Source organism: Nerophis lumbriciformis, linkage group LG01 (genome assembly GCF_033978685.3).
Source record: "Nerophis lumbriciformis linkage group LG01, RoL_Nlum_v2.1, whole genome shotgun sequence".
Taxonomy (NCBI): domain Eukaryota; kingdom Metazoa; phylum Chordata; class Actinopteri; order Syngnathiformes; family Syngnathidae; genus Nerophis; species Nerophis lumbriciformis.
This window is the reverse complement of record NC_084548.2, coordinates 62,704,388-62,725,000: the sequence shown is the minus strand read 5'-3', so window position 1 is coordinate 62,725,000 and position 20,613 is coordinate 62,704,388. Positions and strand designations below refer to the sequence as shown.

At 41.3% G+C, this 20,613-nt stretch overlaps 2 protein-coding genes across 5 annotated transcripts in view; one reads left to right on the top strand and one right to left on the bottom strand.

Annotated features, from left to right (window-relative positions):
* The window catches only part of fbxw12 (F-box and WD repeat domain containing 12), a 28,640-nt gene extending 27,151 nt beyond the window's left edge, over window positions 1-1,489 (top strand). Inside the window, exon 10 of the mRNA XM_061923538.1 lies at window positions 1,249-1,489. Within this exon, the coding sequence (XP_061779522.1) occupies window positions 1,249-1,348 (100 nt within the window). The 3' untranslated portion in view covers window positions 1,349-1,489. The remainder of the gene's footprint in view (window positions 1-1,248) is intronic.
* A 1,388-nt stretch (window positions 1,490-2,877) lies between these two features.
* Window positions 2,878-19,399, bottom strand: ptpdc1b (protein tyrosine phosphatase domain containing 1b). 4 transcript variants are annotated; one of them, XM_061923519.2, is made up of 10 exons: window positions 19,349-19,399; window positions 15,689-15,776; window positions 14,031-14,196; window positions 13,887-13,967; window positions 13,692-13,810; window positions 9,237-9,374; window positions 8,068-9,071; window positions 3,668-3,850; window positions 3,492-3,602; window positions 2,878-3,420 (listed from the first exon to the last, which is right to left on the bottom strand). In XM_061923519.2, exons 2-10 carry the CDS (start codon window positions 15,732-15,734, stop codon window positions 3,304-3,306), a joined length of 1,965 nt encoding a protein of 654 aa, XP_061779503.1. In that variant the 5' UTR covers window positions 15,735-15,776; window positions 19,349-19,399; the 3' UTR covers window positions 2,878-3,303. The 4 variants fall into 4 exon arrangements, 3 of the variants coding, with proteins under 3 accessions (XP_061779503.1, XP_061779497.1, XP_061779509.1); XM_061923513.2 differs by lacking the exon at window positions 19,349-19,399 and having other exon boundaries at window positions 15,689-15,794; XR_009810245.1 differs by lacking the exons at window positions 2,878-3,420; window positions 19,349-19,399 and having other exon boundaries at window positions 3,539-3,602; window positions 3,668-3,730; window positions 3,814-3,850; window positions 15,689-15,794.
* Between the last annotated feature and the right edge of the window lie 1,214 nt (window positions 19,400-20,613).

Below are 20,613 nucleotides of genomic sequence, written 5' to 3'. Positions count from 1 at the left end.
GAACCCCTTGCAGCACTAACTCTTCCGGGACGCTACAATATACACCCCCCGCTACACACCTCATGACCCCCCCCCCACACACCTCAACCCCACCCACCTCAATCTCCTCATGCTCTCTCAGGGAGAGCATGTCCCAAATTCCAAGCTGCTGTTTTGAGGCATGTTGAAAAAATATAATGCACTTTGTGACTTCAATAATAAATATGGCAGTGCCATGTTGGCATTTTTTTCCATAACTTGAGTTGATTTATTTTGGAAAACCTTTTACATTGTTTAATGCATCCAGCGGGGCATCACAACAAAATTAGGCATAATAATGTGTTAATTCCACGACTGTATATATCGGTTGATATCGGAATCGGTAATTCAGAGTTGGACGATATCGGCAAAAAAGCCATTATCGGACATCTCTAATGATTATATACAGGGGCGCCGAAAAGGGGGGCTAAAAGAGACAGATTCTAGGGGCCCATGATGGAGGGGGGCCCAGAGAGGCCCCTAATGATGATGAAATTATAATACAGAAAAAATAATGACACTGTGTTGGGGGCCCTGTAAAGATTATTTTCATGGGGCCCAAAATCCCTAGCGGCGCCCCTGATTATATAAGTCAAGAAGGTGAGGCAGCAGCTCACACATTCTCATACTTTCTGTAACATCCAGGAAGAAATTATGTTGGCCATCTTAAAAAACGTCTCAACTATAATGTACGGGAAGGAGCCCAGAGTTGTTTTTATTTCAATGTTGACAATATTTCAGGAGGAAACCTTACAACATCCATAAAGTGTTAAAAAAAAAAGTGTATAAAATGGAGTAGATGAGTTATTGTGATGTAGAGAAATGTCATATTTTGACCAATGGAGATTTGCCATATTTAGAAATAAAATGTTGATGTTCCTCTTCGACACACTGTAAAGGTGTTTTTGTTGATAAATTAAACACAAGCTCAAACATTATGTCACTACTGGTCCCACCTTTCCTACAAAATAATGTTAAAAAAAACAACTTGTCCAGATGTTTACTGACATATAATATTCATCTTTAAATAACTTTTATTGTAAATAAATAGTGCTTATCGGCCTCCTTGACGACTAATAATCGGTATCAGTATCGGCCCTGAAAAAAAATGATTTCTCCATGTCAAATACCACTATGTGGATTTGATATCATGTTTTACAGGCTCTCACGCGATGTCCAGGTGTAGCCACGTTATGGATTTCAATGTTGTTGTTGTTGTTGTGTTTCCAGAGGCTTCACGCACGTCTGCTGTGATTATTCCAGCATCGTTGGTGCCGTCGAAGGGAAGAACGGCAAAGACGTCTTAAAGGCGTACACCTTCACATCGTGAGTGCTGACGTTATTCATGATAATGCATCATCTGGGTCATCACAAGACCAAGGCCGGATCCCAATGTTACTCTTTATAACTCGTTCTTAGCCCAAACCAATTGACTGGATTTATGTTGCAAATAAAAAAACATTCATGGGGAGGCGTGGCTCAGATGGTAGAGTGCAATTACAGACCCCGTTTCCATATGAGTTGGGAAATTGTGTTAGATGTAAATAAAAACGGAATACAATGATTTGCAAATAATTTTCAACCCATATTCAGTTGAATATGCTATAAAGACAACATATTTGATGTTCAAACTGATATACTTTTTTTTTTTTTTGCAAATAATCATTAACTTTAGAATTTGATGCCAGCAACACGTGACAAAGAAGTTGGGAAAGGTGGCAATAAATACTGATAAAGTTGAGGAATGCTCATCAAACACTTATTTGGAACATCCCACAGGTGAACAGGCATATTGGGAACAGGTGGGTGCCATGATTGGGTATAAAAGTAGATTCCATGAAATGCTCAGTCATTCACAAACAAGGATGGGGCGAGGGTCACCACTTTGTCAACAAATGCGTGAGCAAATTGTTGAACAGTTTAAGAAAAACCTTTCTCAACCAGCTATTGCAAGGAATTTAGGGATTTCACCATCTACGGTCTGTAATATCATCAAAGGGTTCAGAGAATCTGGAGAAATCACTGCACGTAAGCAGCTAAGCCCGTGACCTTCGATCCCTCAGGCTGTACTGCATCAACAAGTGACATCTGTGTGTAAAGGATATCACCACATGGGCTCAGGAACACTTCAGAAACCCACTGTCAGTAACTACAGTTGGTCGCTCCATCTGTAAGTGCAAGTTAAAACTCTCCTATGCAAGGCGAAAAGCGTTTATCAACAACACCCAGAAACGCCGTCGGCTTCGCTGGGCCTGAGCTCATCTAAGATGGACTGATACAAAGTGGAAAAGTGTTCTGTGGTCTGACGAGGCCACATTTCAAATTGTTTTTGGAAACTGTGGACGTCGTGTCCTCCGGACCAAAGAGGAAAAGAACCATCCGGACTGTTATAGGCGCAAAGTTGAAAAGCCAGCATCTGTGATGGTATGGGGGTGTATTAGTGCCCAAGACATGGGTAACTTACACATCTGTGAAGGCGCCATTAATGCTGAAAGGTACATACAGTTTTTGGAGCAACATATGTTGCCATCCAAGCAACGTTACCATGGACGCCCCTGCTTATTTCAGCAAGACAATGCCAAGCCACGTGTTACATCAACGTGGCTTCATAGTAAAAGAGTGCGGGTACTAGACTGGCCTGCCTGTAGTCCAGACCTGTCTCCCATTGAAAATGTGTGGCGCATTATGAAGCCTAAAATACCACAACGGAGACCCCCGGACTGTTGAACAACTTAAGCTGTATATCAAGCAAGAATGGGAAAGAATTCCACCTGAGAAGCTTAAAAAATGTGTCTCCTCAGTTCCCAAACATTTACTGAGTGTTGTTAAAAGGAAAGGCCATGTAACACAGTGGTGAACATGCCCTTTCCCAACTACTTTGGCACGTGTTGCAGCCATGAAATTCTAAGTTAATTATTATTTGCAAAAAAAATAAAGTTTATGAGTTTGAACATCAAATATGTTGTCTTTGTAGTGCATTCAATTGAATATGGGTTGAAAATGATTTGCAAATCATTGTATTCCGTTTATATTTACATCTAACTCAATTTCCCAACTCATATGGAAACGGGGTTTGTACTTACATTTGTGTGCTTATTGCTCAGCAACACTCGGTCGGACTACACTTGGTTTCGAGGTCGACACACTCCTTGGCACTTTTGCCCTGCTCCTAGCCTTCCAGGAGAACTGGTATTAATGTTTATCTTGCAGAATTAAGGCAGAACATAAAAAGTGATCATTTTTGTATATTTTCACGAAAAGGCACGTCGATAAATAATATTGACACTAGGAAAAGGACTTGGGTGTCTCTTCTTCTTTGCTGGCAGCAGATCTCATGTCCTCCAGGACACACCTGAGGACCGCGGTCATGGACTCGTAAACGTCTCCTTCGTTGTGGTCCATCTGCAGGAAGGCCACCGCGGTTGTTACGGAACAATCAGGACAAGGATTGTGCCGGGCGAAAGTCTTCCTACCCAGGTGAACGCTTTGATCGTACGCTTCAAGAAGGCCAGGTCCACCTGCTCGGGTACGCTCAGCAGATGAGCCATGCAGTCCAAGATGCACGTGAGGGTTTCTCTGGGGGCCTGCGGAGACCAGGGGAACAACGCTGAGTCTAGCAGGACGTGGCGTTAGAAGGTGAAGGCGTTACCTGCTCAAGTGTGTCGAGAACAGTCTGAGCGTCGGCGTTTTCAGCGTCGAGGCGCTCGGCGTCCTGGAGGCAGATGATAGGTTGTTGAAGCTGCTCTAGCCACGCCCACATCAGACCTGTGAGGATGAAAGGATCTCGCTCCATACACAACCTCTCCCACGCACCTCCTTGGTTCAACTCTGCCTGCAAACACACTCATCATCGTTATTTACATTATTATTATTATTATTATTATCACTATTATTATTATTATGTCAGTTAATGCAAACACACCCTCATCATCGTTATTTACATCATTATTATTATTATATTATTATCATTATGTCAGTTAATGCAAACATACATCGTTATTATTATTATTGTGTCAATTAATGCAAACACACACTCATCATCGTTATTATTATTATTATTATTATGTCAGTTAATGCAAACACACACTCATCATCGTTATTTACATTATTATTATCATTACATTATTATTATTATGTCAGTTAATGCAAACATACATCGTTATTATTATTATTGTGTCAATTAATGCAAACACACACTCATCATCGTTATTATTATTATTATTATTATGTCAGTTAATGCAAACACACACTCATCATCGTTATTTACATTATTATTATTATTACATTATTATTATTATGTCAGTTAATGCAAACATACATCGTTATTATTATTATTGTGTCAATTAATGCAAACACACACTCATCATCGTTATTATGATTATTATTATTATGTCAGTTAATGCAAACACACAGTCATCGTTATTTACATTATTATTATTATTATTATATTATTATCATTATGTCAGTTAATGCAAACATACATCGTTATTATTATTATTGTGTCAATTAATGCAAACACACACTCATCATCGTTATTATTATTATAATTATTATGTCAGTTAATGCAAACACATCGTAATTATTATTATTATTATGTCAGTTAATGCAATAACACTCATCATTATTATTATTATGTCAGTTAATGCAAACATACATCGTTATTATTATTATTGTGTCAATTAATGCAAACACACTCATCATCGTTATTATTATTATTATTATGTCAGTTAATGCAAACACACACTCATCGTTATTTACATTATTATTATTATTACATTATTATTATTATGTCAGTTAATGCAAACATACATCGTTATTATTATTATTGTGTCAATTAATGCAAACACACTCATCATCGTTATTATTATTATTATGTCAGTTAATGCAAACACACAGTCATCATCGTTATTTACATTATTATTATTATTATTATCATTATGTCAGTTAATGCAAACATACATCGTTATTATTAATGTGTCAATTAATGCAAACACACACTCATCGTTATTATTATTATTATGTCAGTTAATGCAAACACATTCATCGTTATTATTATTATAATTATGTCAGTTAATGCAAACACACTCATCATTATTATTATTATGTCAGTTAATGCAAACACATCGTAATTATTATTATTAGGTCAGTTAATGCAAAAACACTCATCATTATTATTATGTCAGTTAATGCAAACACATCGTAATTATTATTATTATTATGTCAGTTAATGCAAAAACATTATTATTATTATGTCAGTTAATGCAAAGACACAGTCATCATCGTTATTTACATTATCATTATAATTATTATGTCAGTTAATGCAAACACATCGTAATTATTATTATGTCAGTTAATGCAAAAACACTCATCATTATTATTATTATGTCAGTTAATGCAAACACATCGTAATTATTATTATGTCAGTTAATGCAATGACACAGTCATCGTCGTTATTTACATTATCATTATTATTATTATGTCAGTTAATGCAAACACACAATCATCATCGTTATCTACATTATTATTATTATTATTATTATGTCAGTTAATGCAAACATACATCGTTATTATTATTGTGTCAATTTATGCAAACACACTCATCATCGTTATTATTATTATTATTATGTCAGTTAATGCAAACACACACTCATCGTTATTATAATTATTATGTCAGTTAATGCAAAAACACTCATTATTATTATTATGTCAGTTAATGCAAACACACACTCATCATCGTTATTTACATAATTATTATTATATTAATATCATTATGTCAGTTAATGCAAACATACATCGTTATTATTATTATTGTGTCAATTAATGCAAACACACACTCATCATTGTTATTATTATTATTATTATGTCAGTTAATGCAAACATACATCGTTATTATTATTATTGTGTCAATTAATGCAAACACACACTCATCATCGTTATTATTATTATTATTATGTCAGTTAATGCAAACACTCATCATCGTTATTATTATTATGTCAGTTAATGCAAACACACACTCATCGTTATTATTATAATTATTATGTCAGTTAATGCAAACACATCGTAATTATTATTATTATATCAGTTAATGCAAAAACACTCATTATTATTATAATTATTATGTCAGTTAATGCAAACACATCGTAATTATTATTATTATTATTATGTCACCTAATGCAAAGACACAGTCATCATTGTTATTTACATTATGATTATTATTATCATGTCAGTTAATGCAAACACACACTCATCGTTATGTACATTATTATTATTATTATTATCATTTTTGTTATTATTATGTCAGTTAATGCAAACACACACTCATCATCGTTATTTACATAATTATATTATTATGTCAGTTAATGCAAACATACATCGTTATTATTGTGTCAATTAATGCAAAGACACACTAATCATTGTTGTTGTTATTATTATTATTATTATTATTATTATTATTATTATGTCAGTTAATGCAAACACACTCATCATCGTTATTATTATTATGTCAGTTAATGCAAACACATCTTAATTATTATGATGTCAATTAATGCAAACACAGCTTAGTTATTATTATGTCAGTTAATGCAAAGACACCAGTCATCATCATCATCATTATTAATATTTTTTAAATAGTTATTATGTTAATTAATATGTCAATGAAAACACACTCATTATCATTATTATTATGTCAGTTAATGCAAACACTAATCATCGTTATTATTATGGATAATATTATGTCACATTCATTATTCTAGATCATCATTGTTGTTATTAATAGTGTTATTTAAATACTGTTGTTATTATGTTAATTAATATAAACACTCATCATCGTCATTATTATTATTATAATGTGACATTCACTATTTTAGATAATTATTGTTATTGATATTATTATTTAAATATTATTATTAATATGTCAATGCAAACACACACTTGCTCTGTTAGCTCATTATCATGAATAATAATTAATATTATCATTATGTCAATTAATGAAAACATACCTTTACTCTGTTATCAATATCATTTTTTATTAATATGTCAATTATTCATGTCTAAATTATCAAAAATAAACGTTTTCTCTTCAAGAGTTTGATCATCAGTTTCTATTCTATGGTCATTTATATTTTATTGTGGTTTCTACTTATATGGTCATTTCTCTCTGTGGTAATTAATGTTTGTGTGCTAATGAGTGTCTAATTTTAGAGCTCACACGTTTTATTGTGGTTGGATATTCCGTGCCAAAGCAATAATCCTATTTTCTTGAAAGTAATAATGCCGTGTAATAAATACTCAGCATCAAATTAGCTCGTCACACCTCCCGAATTAGTTCTTTTTACGACGTTCCGCGTATGTTGTTTCACGCCAAGCAAGAATCTTAATTGTTTTTTTAACCATCAGAGAAAAGTGGAAGCCAGTTAAAACATTTCGAGACAAAGTTGGTTTGTTATTATAAAATCGCCCTTGAAATAATAGTTTTTCAATGGATTCAATCCCTCAATGTCGTTTCTTACACCACCAAAGCTGAATTGTTGACAAAATAAATCAAGATTTGATCAAAATGTTAGTTAGCTAGTTATAGTTGGTCCAGTGGGTCCTGGTCCTTTGAGGGTGGGTGACAAACACTTTTATTACCATGTTTCCGGAGGTTGACTTGGTAGTGAATTAAACTAATAAATCTTGTTTTATCCAGACCCCCAACAAAATATAATGATTTTGTCATCGATCCTTTTGTCCAAAACTTTTTTTGATCTTCTATTGTTTGTATTTTCACACAGAATTGTGTCTTTTATTGAGAGTCAACTGATTGTCAAACTTTCTGTGATTATTATTGAAGCAGTTGTTAGCTAGCAAGAGCCCACGTCCGTGCTGATCGATGACTTCACAGGACCGGCACACTAACCCTCTTGGCGTGTTCCCTTCTGTAATCGGACTTTGATCCTTCAGCGTTTGTGGTTTTTGCGGCTTCTAACGCACTTGAAGAGACGCCCGTTGGCTTGACGTCATTCAAGGGAGTGTGTTGAGAAAGAGTTCCAGTGAGAGCGGTTGAGTTACCTGCCAGGCTAAGACTTGGTTTCTGTGCTCATCATCTCCGTCCAGGAAAAGATCGACTGCCAGGGCCTGTGCCACCAGCAACCTCCGGGCGTCCAGAGACAACTCGGTCTGCAGGGTGATGAAAGGCACCTCGGACTGCTCCTCCTCTTTGCAACAGGACTCCGTATCATTTTCCGCCAACTCTTCCCTCTGCTCTGCCTTCAACCTGGACAGCCTGCTACCTTTCTGGAGAGGACCGTTGTTTCTGAAGGACTCACTGCGTTGCATCAGTTTTTGCTTGACTTTCTTCAACAAAATGGACTCGTCCCTTTTGTCGTTCTTGACCTGCCAGAGTGATCCGGCGGAGCTGTTGGAGATGTCTGGTGTGTTACTGTTCCAATGAGCTGCAGGCTTAAAGGACTCTGCTGGGGAAACGGACCTGGACAGATTTTCCTGTGAGAGCGTGCCCAAAGGCTGCGTGAGAAGGTTGAGCTGCGAGCCCAGACGTCTTAGATCGGACTCACTGTAACTCAGACTTTTACGATGGTAGAAGATGGCTGGCTCATTAAAATGTCTGGGTAAGGTCAGGGAACCTGGCAGGCGAGGCTCCTTTGTGCAAAACTCTGGTCCAAGTTTTTCAATGATGCTCATTGTCATCTCAATATCATGGATGTCTGGTGCCTCCAGAATGTCCTCCTCAATCACTTGGCGATTCTCTGCAATATCCAACAGCAGGCGGGAAACCAGTTGGACAATCTTTGGTAGGTGCCTCAGTTCTTTACGCTCAAGGCCATGCAGCATGTGTCTCTGGCGGTTCAGGTACTGGGTCAAGGTGATGGGTTCTGATCGAGGCGCAGCACAGGAAAACACGCATCTCAAAGGACAGAGGAACCGCACAAAATCTCGTACGCAGCTTAGCTGACCCCGAGTCTGAATGGAACCTGGCCGTTTAGCCCTCACGTACAAGATAGCCTGGTTGGCTGTCATCCTGGTGGTGTAGGCCAGGAAACATGCCAAGAGCATACCTAAGGGAAAAGGAGACAAACTTCACTGTGGGCTTAAGTCAGTCTTGGAACCTCGTAGAGTCAGAGCAGATCTGCATCCAGGTCTATGAGCATGACGAGATGAAGCTTCTAAGACAAACTGAACGCTCTGAATGAGATCATCCATAAAGGTGGATATAAATCTACCTGTTCTTCCAAGACCAGCGTGACAGTGCACAGAAACCTTTCCCTCCTGCAGTGCGAAGGCCATCACCTTCACCATGTCCAGCACCGTGGTCAGGTTGGCCACTCCGTAGTCACTCCAGCCAAAGTTGTAGAAATAAACTGCAAAACACAACAACGGGATGTGAACGCAGCAAAAAAACCTCGAGCAGTACAGTCACCATTCTCAGCTCAGGTCGACCCAAAAACAAGTCTTACACTTGGGGTGTAAGACTTTGTTGAATATTCTCCAACGTAGTTCAAGGTTTGGTTCTAACTGGGGCTGTAAAGTTTAGACGATAAAAGCAAGTTTTCACTCATTTCTTTTAACGACACTACTGTTTTCACCCGCGACAAACTGGCATGCGTCCTGTGTGACCGCCGAGCCACACCTTTGAGTGGAAGAACACGCCGCAGCCGACACTGAGCCCCGGGTGGCAACAAACACCAAGCAGAAACGGACAAATGAATGAAGGCTCGCCCCGCAACCCTGCCTGTGGTTCTCCCGAAAAGATCTTCGTCAATTGGGCCCCAAGTGTTTGTGTAGTGGTTCCTTGCCTTAACTGCCTGTGCCTGGGGTTGCCGACGCCTTGTGCTTCTCTGACCGTTCATGAGTGACTATATCCATTCGGCCACCGTGTTATGGGTTATAGATAAACCTATGGATAACGGAGACATATATAATAGGCTCCTTTTCAGGTGAGAGATGACGCTAAAGGCAGTGCCTTTAAGGCATGCCCCCGATATTGTTTGTCCGGCTGGAAATTTTGGATATTACAACTTGCCGTAGATTTGAAGCAATGCATGATGGATGTTGTGTGTCAGTGTATTAACGTGCCGACTGGAATAAACACACGCTGAGAAATAGCTTCGTGCCTGCCTACTGTATGGGTTATAGCTAAACCTATGTGTAATATTCTTAAGTAATATGATCTCCAAGCGGTCCCTGAAGTATACACAAACATGATTGGCCCAAGGAACGAAGAACTTCCTGTTTTAGCGTTGCCTGAAATGTGATGTGTTATTCCCAGGAGTCGTGAATAAAAGTACAGTTAGCAGCACGTCGTGTGTTGGCTCAACTTATTTCCACAATACGGAACAAGACACTATGGATAACGGAGACATATATAATAGTCTCCTTTTCAGGTGAGAGACGACGCTAAAGGCAGTGCCTTTAAGGCACGCCCCCAATATAGTTGTCCGGCTGGAAATCGGGAGATTTTCGGGAGAATGGTTGTCCCGGGAGATTTTCGGGAGAGGCACTAAAATTCGGGAGTCTCCCGGAAAATTCGGGAGGGTTGGCAAGTATGGTCCTAAGTAAAGACATTTTCATGACCCTATGCATTCTTGGAGCCCATTGGAGATGTCTCCAACCCCCCAGCTTATCCAGGAATATGACAACAATTGCTGTGATGTTGGAAGATTACTAATTTAAATTGTATTTACTTTCCGTCAAAGGTTACTCTCCATATGGGTTCTTTGTGTGATGGTGACTGTCCAATGTTTGATCAAAACATTCCTGGTTTCGCAAATGTCACAATCAGATGAAGTGTGTTTTGGTCATCTTCCTCCCTCCAACCACCCAGGAGACAGAATGGTTCCTCCTTCTTCTCACATTTCCCAAAGCAGATAAAAAAAATTGTTGATCTCTCTCACTTCTTCTTCCTCTTCTTCTTTCTGTAGCAGCGCAAAACGTTCTTTCGTGTAAACTAATTTGAGATCTCTGCAGAAATACTTCAAAAGAACTTAGTTTTCTCTGGGCAGTTCTTGAAACCTCTAAAACAACAACCAAGACACTCTCTGCAGAAATGACCAAGTGTATGTTAACACCCCTAAATCTGCGACCAATCCGTATTTTGGATTACGAGGTGGGATGCCCTAACTGCTGTGAAGACTGAGGAGGCACCCAGCAATTGTTTTGTAGTTTGAGCAAATAAAGTATTCATTCCCACGTTCAGTCAGTCAGTCATTCCCATGACTGTCAAGTCGTCGGGGGGATAACTGCGATGAAGAAGCAGCCAGTCTGCTCCAGTTCCCACGGTCCTTAGCTCTGGGGTCGACAGGTCCGTCCATGTCTTTGATGTTGTCTGTCCAGGATTTCCGTGGTCTTCCTCGCTTCCTTCCACCCTCTCGTGTGCCTTCCATGATGGTCTTGCACAGGCTGTCGTGGCGGCATGTGTGGCCGAACCAAGCTAATTTCCTTCTTTTGACTGTTGCGAGCAGGGGTTCTTGGTGACCAACGAGTCTTTTGACTTCACCTCGCACATACTCATTGGTTTTGTGTTTGTGGTATGTTATCTTGGGTATTCTTCTGTGGCATTTGTTTTCAAAGGCTTGTATTTTTCTTTCTGATTCTACCAGGAGTGTCCAGGTCTCGCATCCCACGTTACTAGTATGAAACACTTGATCTGTCTAAGGCAGGGGTCGGCAACCTTTACCACTCAAAGAGCCAATTTGACCAGTTTCACAAATTAAAGAAAACAATGGGAGCCACAAACATCTTTTGAAATTTAAAATGAAATAACATTGTATACAAAGTTTTTGTTTTGTTTTGTGCTATGTATAAACCAAGGGTCTCAGACACGCGGCCCTCACCTTAATATGAAAATTGAATGTTAGTGCGGCCCGCGAGTTTAATACGAATGGCGCTTGACAGCGTAATACTTGTAATCCCTCCCGATTTATCCGGCAGACCACGAATTTCAAGGCAACTATTCTCTGGAACGTGCCGTGATGGTACAGCATTTAGCGCCCACTACAACCAGCGTGCCGGCCCAGCCACACGTTATATGGAGCTTCTGCCTGCTCACGTAAGTGACAGCAAGGCATACTTGGTCAACAACCACACAGGTTACACTGACGGTGGCTGTATAAAACAACTTTAACACTCTTACTAATAATGCGCCACACTGTGAACCCACACCAAACAAGAATGACAAACACATTTCGGGAGAACATCTGCACCGTAACACAACATAAACACAACAGAACAAATACCCAGAATCCCATGCAGCCCTAACTCTTCTGGGATACATTATACACCCCCGCTACTAAACCCCGCCCACCTCAACCGACGCACAGAGGGGGGGTGAGTTGATGTGTGGGGGAGCAGGGTTGGGGTGGGGGCGGGGTTTGGTGGTAGCAGGGGTGTATAATATAGCTCGGAAGAGTCAGGGCTGCATGGGATTCTGGGTATTTGTTCTGTTGTGTTTATGTTGTGTTAAGGTGCAGATGTTCTCCCGAAATGTGGCGCATTATTAGTAAGAGTCTTAAAGTTGTTTTATATGGCCACCGTCAGTGTAACCTGTGTGGCTGTTGACCAAGTATGCGTTGCTATCACTTACGTGTGCAAGTAGAAAATCCATTAAACAAAAGACTGGGTTAGCACGCTGTTTGTTCAGACTGTAGAGGGCGCTAAATGCTGTACCATCGTGGCATCCATCCATCCATCCATCTTCTTCCGCTTATCCAAGGTCGGGTCGCGGGGGCAGCAGCCTAAGCAGGGAAGCCAAGACTTTCCTCTCCCCAGCCACTTCGTCCAGCTCTTCCCGGGGGATCCCGAGGCGTTCCCAGGCCAGCCGGGACACATAGTCTTCCCAAAGTGTCCTGGGTCTTTCCCGTGGCCTCCTACCGGTTGGACGTGCCCAAACACTTCCCTAGGGAGGCGTTCGGGTGGCATCCTGAGCAGATGCCCGAACCACCTCATCTGGCTCCTCTCGATGTGGAGGAGCAGCGGCTTTACTTTGAGCTCCTCCCGGATGACAGAGCTTCTCACCCTATCTCTAAGGGAGAGCCCCGCCACCCGGCGGAGGAAACTCATTTCGGCCGCTTGTACCCGTAATCTTGTCCTTTCGGTCATAACCCAAAGCTCATGACCATAGGTGAGGATGGGAACGTAGATCGAGCGGTAAATTGAGAGCTTTGCCTTCCGGCTCAGCTCCTTCTTCACCACAACGGATCGATACAGCGTCCGCATTACTGAAGACGCCGCACCGATCCGCCTGTCGATCTCACGATCCACTCTTCCCCCACTCGTGAACAAGACTCCGAGGTGCTTGAACTCCTCCACTTGGGGCAGGGTCTCCTCCCCAACCCGGAGATGGCACTCCACCCTTTTCCGGGCGAGAACCATGGACTCGGACTTGGAGGTGCTGTATCGTGGAATGCCCTTATTATTATTGTTAGGGTGAAAATCGGTGAATATTAATCCCGGGAGTTTACTACGAGAGGCACGGAAATCACACGAAATGCAGTATGCAGCTGAGCCGCATCAGAGTGATCAAAGAGCCGTATGCGGCTCCGGAGCCGCGGGTTGCCGACCCCTGTTCTAAGGTATACCTATAAAACACTTTCATCTACCTGTGATTAATTGTGAAGAACCATTTGAAAGTTCGACAGCCCAACGTTGGGTAACTTTTAGAACTCTGCGTTAGTCCTTACTGTTGTTTCTCATGAAAGCCTCTGGCTTGTAGGAGAAGCCGCTTTCTGGCTCCAGAGGATTTCCACAGCTGGCATGTTCACCTGGTATCTGCAGGTTGATCACCGTTTTGATGCCGTGCCTTGAAACAAGCACACACTTGGTGAACAAACGCTCATGTTGATGCACTGAAAGTTTTTTTTTTATACACACCACACCTTCTGAATTGCTCGATGATGTTGTATTTTTCAATGATCTCAGTTGAAGGTCTGGACATAGCAAGGAGATGATCCGTCACCCTAAAACGACATGAAGGTGTTGGCCTCGAGAAGACACTGATGGTGAAGTGGGACCTTGTGTACCATGAAGAGTAGAGGCCTTGAATAGCCTGCTGGTCTTCAGGCCAGTAGTCCGGGTTGTCGTACTTGCAGTGCCGACCTCCACAGCCAATAGAACATTGCATTTCTGCTGGTAGAACGTAGCGTATGGCCTCTCCGATGATGGTGTACTTTGCCCTGGGAGCTCGGACTGCACAAGGAGAAATGACTCACTGAAGCAATTCCGCAGCTGAGCAATATGCATTCTTCTAAACCAGGGGTCGGCAACCCGCGGCTCCGGAGCCGCATGCGGCTCTTTGATCACTCTGATGCGGCTCAGCTGCATACTTGCCGACCCTCCCGATTTTCCCGGGAGATTTCCGTATTTCGGTGCCTCTCGCAGAAAACTCCCGGGATTAATATTCTCCGATTTTCACCCTAACAATAATAATAAGGGCGTGCCATGATGGTACAGCTTTTAGCGGCCTCTACAATCTGTACAAACAGCATGCCAGCCCAGCCTTTTGTTGTATGCATCTTCTGCTTGCACACACAAGTGACAGCAATGCATACTTGGTCAACAGCCACACAGGTTACACTGACGGTGGCCATATAAAACAACTTTAACACTCTTACTAATAATGTGCCACACTTTGAACCAAAACCAAACAAGAATGACAAACACATTTCGGGAGAACATCTGCACCTTAACACAACATAAACACAACATAACAAATACCCAGAATCCCATGCAGCCCTGACTCTTTCGGGCTACATTATACACCCCTGCTACCACCAAACCCCGCCCCCACCCAACCCTGCTCCCCCCCCCCTCCGTGCGTCGGTTGAGGGGAGCGGGGTTTGGTAGCGGGGGTGTATAATGTAGCCCGGAAGAGTTAGGGCTGCATGGGATTCTGGGTATTTGTTCTGTTGTGTTTATGTTGTGTTTCGGTGCAGATGTTCTCCCGAAATGTGATTGTCATTCTTGTTTGGTGTGGGTTCACAGTGTGGCGCATTATTAGTAAGAGTGTTAAAGTTTTTTATACCGCCACCGTCAGTGTAACCTGTGTGGTTGTTGACCAAGTATGCCTTGCTGTCACTTACGTGAGCAGGCTGAAGCTCCATACAACGTGTGGCTGGGCCGGCACGCTGGTTGTAGTGGCCGCTAAATGCTGTACCATCACGGCACGTTCCAGAGAATAGATGCCATGAAATTCGTAGTCTGCCGGAATAATCGGGAGGGTTGAACAGTATGACGCTGTCAAGCGCCATTCATATAAATCCCGCAGGCCGCACTAACATTCAATTTTCATATTAAGGTGTGGGCTGCGTGTCTGAGACCCTTGGTTTATACATAGCACAAAGCAAAAAAACATTTTTGTATGCAGTGTTATTTCATTTTAAATTTCAAAAGATTTTTGTGGCTCCCATTGTTTTCTTTAATTTGTGAAACTGGTCAAAATGGCTCTTTGAGTGGTAAAGGTTGCCGACCCCTGTTCTAAACTCTTTGGAAGTAGCACAAGTTCCAAAATAAAGTATTAAATTGGTCTTGGTTTAAACGCCACCATGATTAAGATCATCACTGGTAAATGCTCTTTAGAGGTGTCTAATCCTTTCTGCATGTTCGTCATCAGTAAAAATAGCTGCCGCTACCTGTAGCGCATTTAAATGTGGTGTACTTTATGGAGAGTCAAATAACTTACGGAACTCCATCAGAGCACCGCCGCTTGAGTTTTCATGGACAGACATAGGAGCCTCCACTTGGGCTGACGTATACAGTCATAGCAGAGCCTGGACACACAAAACCTGCATCAGACCTGAAATACTGCAGTACAGTACTGGAGTACAACCTGTAATACTGCAATACAGTACTGGAGTACAACCTGTAATACTGCAATACAGCACTGGAGTACAACCTATAATACTGCAATACAGCACTAGAGTACCACCTGTAATACTGCAGTACAGTACTGGAGTACAACTTGTAATACTGCAATACAGCACTGGAGTACAACCTGTAATACTACAATATAGCACTGGAGTACAACTTGTAATACTACAATACAGTACTGGAGTACAACTTGTAATACTGCAATACATTACTAGAGTACAACCTGTAATACTGCATTACAGCACTGGAGTAAAACTTGTAATACTGCAATACAGTACTGGAGTACAACCTGTAATACTGCAATACAGTACTGGAGTACAACCTGTAATACTGCAATACAGCACTGGAGTACAACCTGTAATACTGCAATACAGCACTGGAGTACAACTTGTAATACTGCAATACAGTACTGGAGTACAACCTGTAATACTGCAATACAGCACTGGAGTACAACTTGTAATACTGCAATACAGTACTGGAGTACAACCTGTAATACTACAATACAGCACTGGAGTACAACCTGTAATACTACAATGCAGTACTGGAGTACAACCTGAAATACGGCAGTACAGTACTGGAGTACAACCTGTAGTACTGCAATACAGCACTGGAGTACAACCTGTAATACTGCAATACAGCACTGGAGTACAGCCTGTAATACAGCAATACAGTACTAGAGTACAACCTGTAATACTGCAATACAGTACTGGAGTACAACCTGAAATACGGCAGTACAGCACTGGAGTACAACTTATAATACTGCAATGCAGTACTGAAGTACAACCTGTAAAACTGCAATACAGTACTAGACTACAACCTGTAATACAGCAATACAGTACTAGAGTACAACCTGTAATACTGCAGTACAGCACTGGAGTACAACTTATAATACTGCAATGCAGTACTGAAGTACAACCTGTAAAACTGCAATACAGTACTAGACTACAACCTGTAATACAGCAATACAGTACTAGAGTACAACCTGTAATACTGCAATACAGCACTGGAGTACAACTTGTAATACTGCAATACAGTACTGGAGTACAACCTGTAATACTACAATACAGCACTGGAGTACAACCTGTAATACTACAATGCAGTACTGGAGTACAACCTGAAATACGGCAGTACAGCACTGGAGTACAACCTGTAATACTGTAATGCAGTACTGGAGTACAACCTGTAATACTGCAATACAGTACTGGAGTACAACCTGTAATACTGCAATACAGCACTGGAGTACAACTTGTTATTCTGCAATACAGCACTGGAGTACAACATGTAATACTGCAATACAGTACTGGAGTACAACCTGTAATACTGCAATATAGCACTGGAGTACACATTGTAATACTGCAATACAGTATTGGAGTACAACCTGTAATACTACAATGCAGTACTGGAGTACAACCTGTAATACTGCAATACAGCACTGGAGTACAGCCTGTAATACAGCAATACAGTACTAGAGTACAACCTGTAATACTGCAATACAGTACTGGAGTACAACCTGTAATACTGCAATACTGCACTGGAGTACAACCTGTAATACTGCAATACAGTACAGGAGTACAACCTGTAATACTGCAATACAGTACTGGAGTACAACTTGTAATACTGCAATACAGCACTGGAGTACAACTTGTAATACTGCAATACAGCACTGGAGTACAACATGTAATACTGCAATACAGTACTGGAGTACACATTGTAATACTGCAATATAGCACTGGAGTACACATTGTAATACTGCAATACAGTACTGGAGTACAACCTGTAATACTACAATACAGCACTGGAGTACAACCTGTAATACTACAATGCAGTACTGGAGTACAACCTGAAATACGGCAGTACAGTACTGGAGTACAACCTGAAATACTGCAATACAGCACTGGAGTACAACCTGTAATACTGCAATACAGCACTGGAGTACAGCCTGTAATACTGCAATACAGCACTGGAGTACAACCTGAAATACGGCAGTACATCACTGGAGTACAACCTGTAATACTGCAATACAGCACTGGAGTACAACCTGAAATACGGCAGTACATCACTGGAGTACAACATGTAATACTACAATACAGTACTGGAGTACAACCTGAAATACGGCAGTACAGCACTGGAGTACAACTTATAATACTGCAACGCAGTACTGAAGTACAACCTGTAAAACTGCAATACAGTACTAGAGTACAACCTGTAATACTGAAGTACAACCTGTAAAACTGCAATACAGTACTAGAGTACAACCTGTAATACTGCAATACAGTACTGGAGTACAACCTGTAAAACTGCAATGCAGTACTAGAGTGCAACCTGTAATTCTGCAATACAGCACTGGAGTACAACTTGTAATACTGCAATACAGTACTGGAGTACAACTTGTAATACTGCAATACAGTACTAGAGTACAACCTGTAATACTGCAATGCAGTACTGGAGTACAACATGTAATACTGCAATACAGTACTGGAGTACAACCTGTGTTACTGCAATATAGCACTGGAGTACACATTGTAATACAACAATACAGCACTGGAGTACAACCTGAAATACGGCAGTACAGCACTGGAGTACAACTTATAATACTGCAAAGCAGTACTGAAGTACAACCTGTAAAACTGCAATACAGTACTGGAGTACAACCTGTAATACTGCAATATAGCACTGGAGTACACATTGTAATCCTGCAATACAGTACTGGAGTACAACCTGTAATACTACAATACAGCACTGGAGTACAAATTGTAATACTGCAATACAGTACTAGAGTACAACCTGAAATACTGCAATACAGCACTGGAGTACAAATTGTAATACTGCAATACAGCACTAGAGTACAACCTGAAATACGGCAGTACAGCACTGGAGTACAACCTGTAATACTGCAATACAGTACTAGAGTACAACCTGTAATACTGCAATACAGTACTGGAGTACAAACTGTAATACTGCAATACAGCACTGGAGTACAACTTGTAATACTGCAATACAGTACTGGAGTACAACCTGTAATACTGCAATATAGTACTGGAGTACAAATTGTAATACTGCAATACAGTACTGGAGTACAACCTGTAATACATAAAGCACTGAAGTACAACATGTAATACTGAAATACAGTTCTGGAGTACAACCTGTAATACTGCAGTACAATGCTGGAGTAAAACCTGTAATACTGCAATACAACCTGTAATACTGCAATATAGCACTGGAGTACAAGCTGTAATACTGCAGTACAATACTGGAGTACAACCTGTAATACACAATACAATACTGTGTATCCACACAGACCACGAGTGAACTCACTTGGATCTTAAAGTCTGAGATTTGAACAAACGGATAACAAAGATGCGTGAACCTGGTCCATTAAACAAATCTAGCAACATGTAACTCTAACGACATGCAAATCCAAACACATGTAAATATAACGATATGTAAAAAGCAAGGTGAGAAGATGATTTACCTTCCAGGTGAGTCAAAAAAGTGTCATCAAGCTGCAGAGCTCTGACGTTGCCACTCCCTCCTCAGCTCTGTGGAAAGTCAATCCTTTGGCCTCGCTTGATTTGATTCGCCTCAGATTATCTCCGTCAGGGCGGGGCGGGGCGCCAGGACATCGCGCCGTCTCAAAGCCGTCTACCTCATCGCGATGACGGGTCGAAAAAGTAGAACAAATGGAAAAAAACAAGTCTTTGCTGGGGTTCAGTGGAAGACCACCAGAGCAGAGCGTTGGTCTATTCCGTCTTCTCTTGGATTAGACCTCTAATCTTATTAGAGTAGAAAAGAGTACCACTCCTCTTGTATGTCAGCATCACGCCTGCTTCTGCAATCATCAACTAAAGTCCTCAGATTGCATTTTAAAACCATCACCAGTTGGTCAGTTCCATGTTCTTGTATCTATGAAGATGTACTCCCATCTTTCTGATTCCATGCTCATGGTCTATAAATAGATACAAGGAGGTGACATAGCAAGGAGATACATTCTGATTGGCTTACCCTCGGTCTTGCTAAAGCTGGTTAGGGTTCAGGTTAGTGATGGACAGGATTTGGAAAAAAGCCAATAAGCCCATGCAGTGCAGAAGAAAAAGCTGCCAGTTATATCTTGGACATGTTCTTTTTAGGTGCGGAACAGTCGATATCGTTCATTGGAAACCACCAATCAGTTAGATACTCCATTGTTGAGAGATTCATCTGTGAAAGATACCTCCAACACCAACACAATCAATCAATGTTTATGGATATAGCCCTAAATCACAAGTGTCTCAAAGGGCTGCACAAGCCACAACGACATCCTCGGTACAGAGCCCACATAAGGGCAAGGAAAAACTCACCCCAGTGGGACGTCGATGTGAATGACTATGAGAAACCTTGGAGAGGACCGTATATGTGGGGAGACCGAATGCAATGGATGTCGAGTGGGTCTGACATAATATTGTGAGAGTCCAGTCCATAGTGGATCTAACATAATAGTGAGAGTCCAGTCCATAGTGGGGCCAGCAGGAGACCATCCCGAGCGGAGACGGGTCAGCAGCGCAGAGATGTTCCCAACCGATGCACAGGCGAGCGGTCCACCCTGGGTCCCGACTCTGGACAGCCAGCACTTCATCCATGGCCACCGGACCTGTGTGTCTCCCCCTCCACAAGGGATAGGGGGAGCAGAGGAGAAAGGAAAAGAAACGGCAGATCAACTGGTCTAAAAAAGGGGGGCTATTTAAAGGCTAGAGCAGGGGT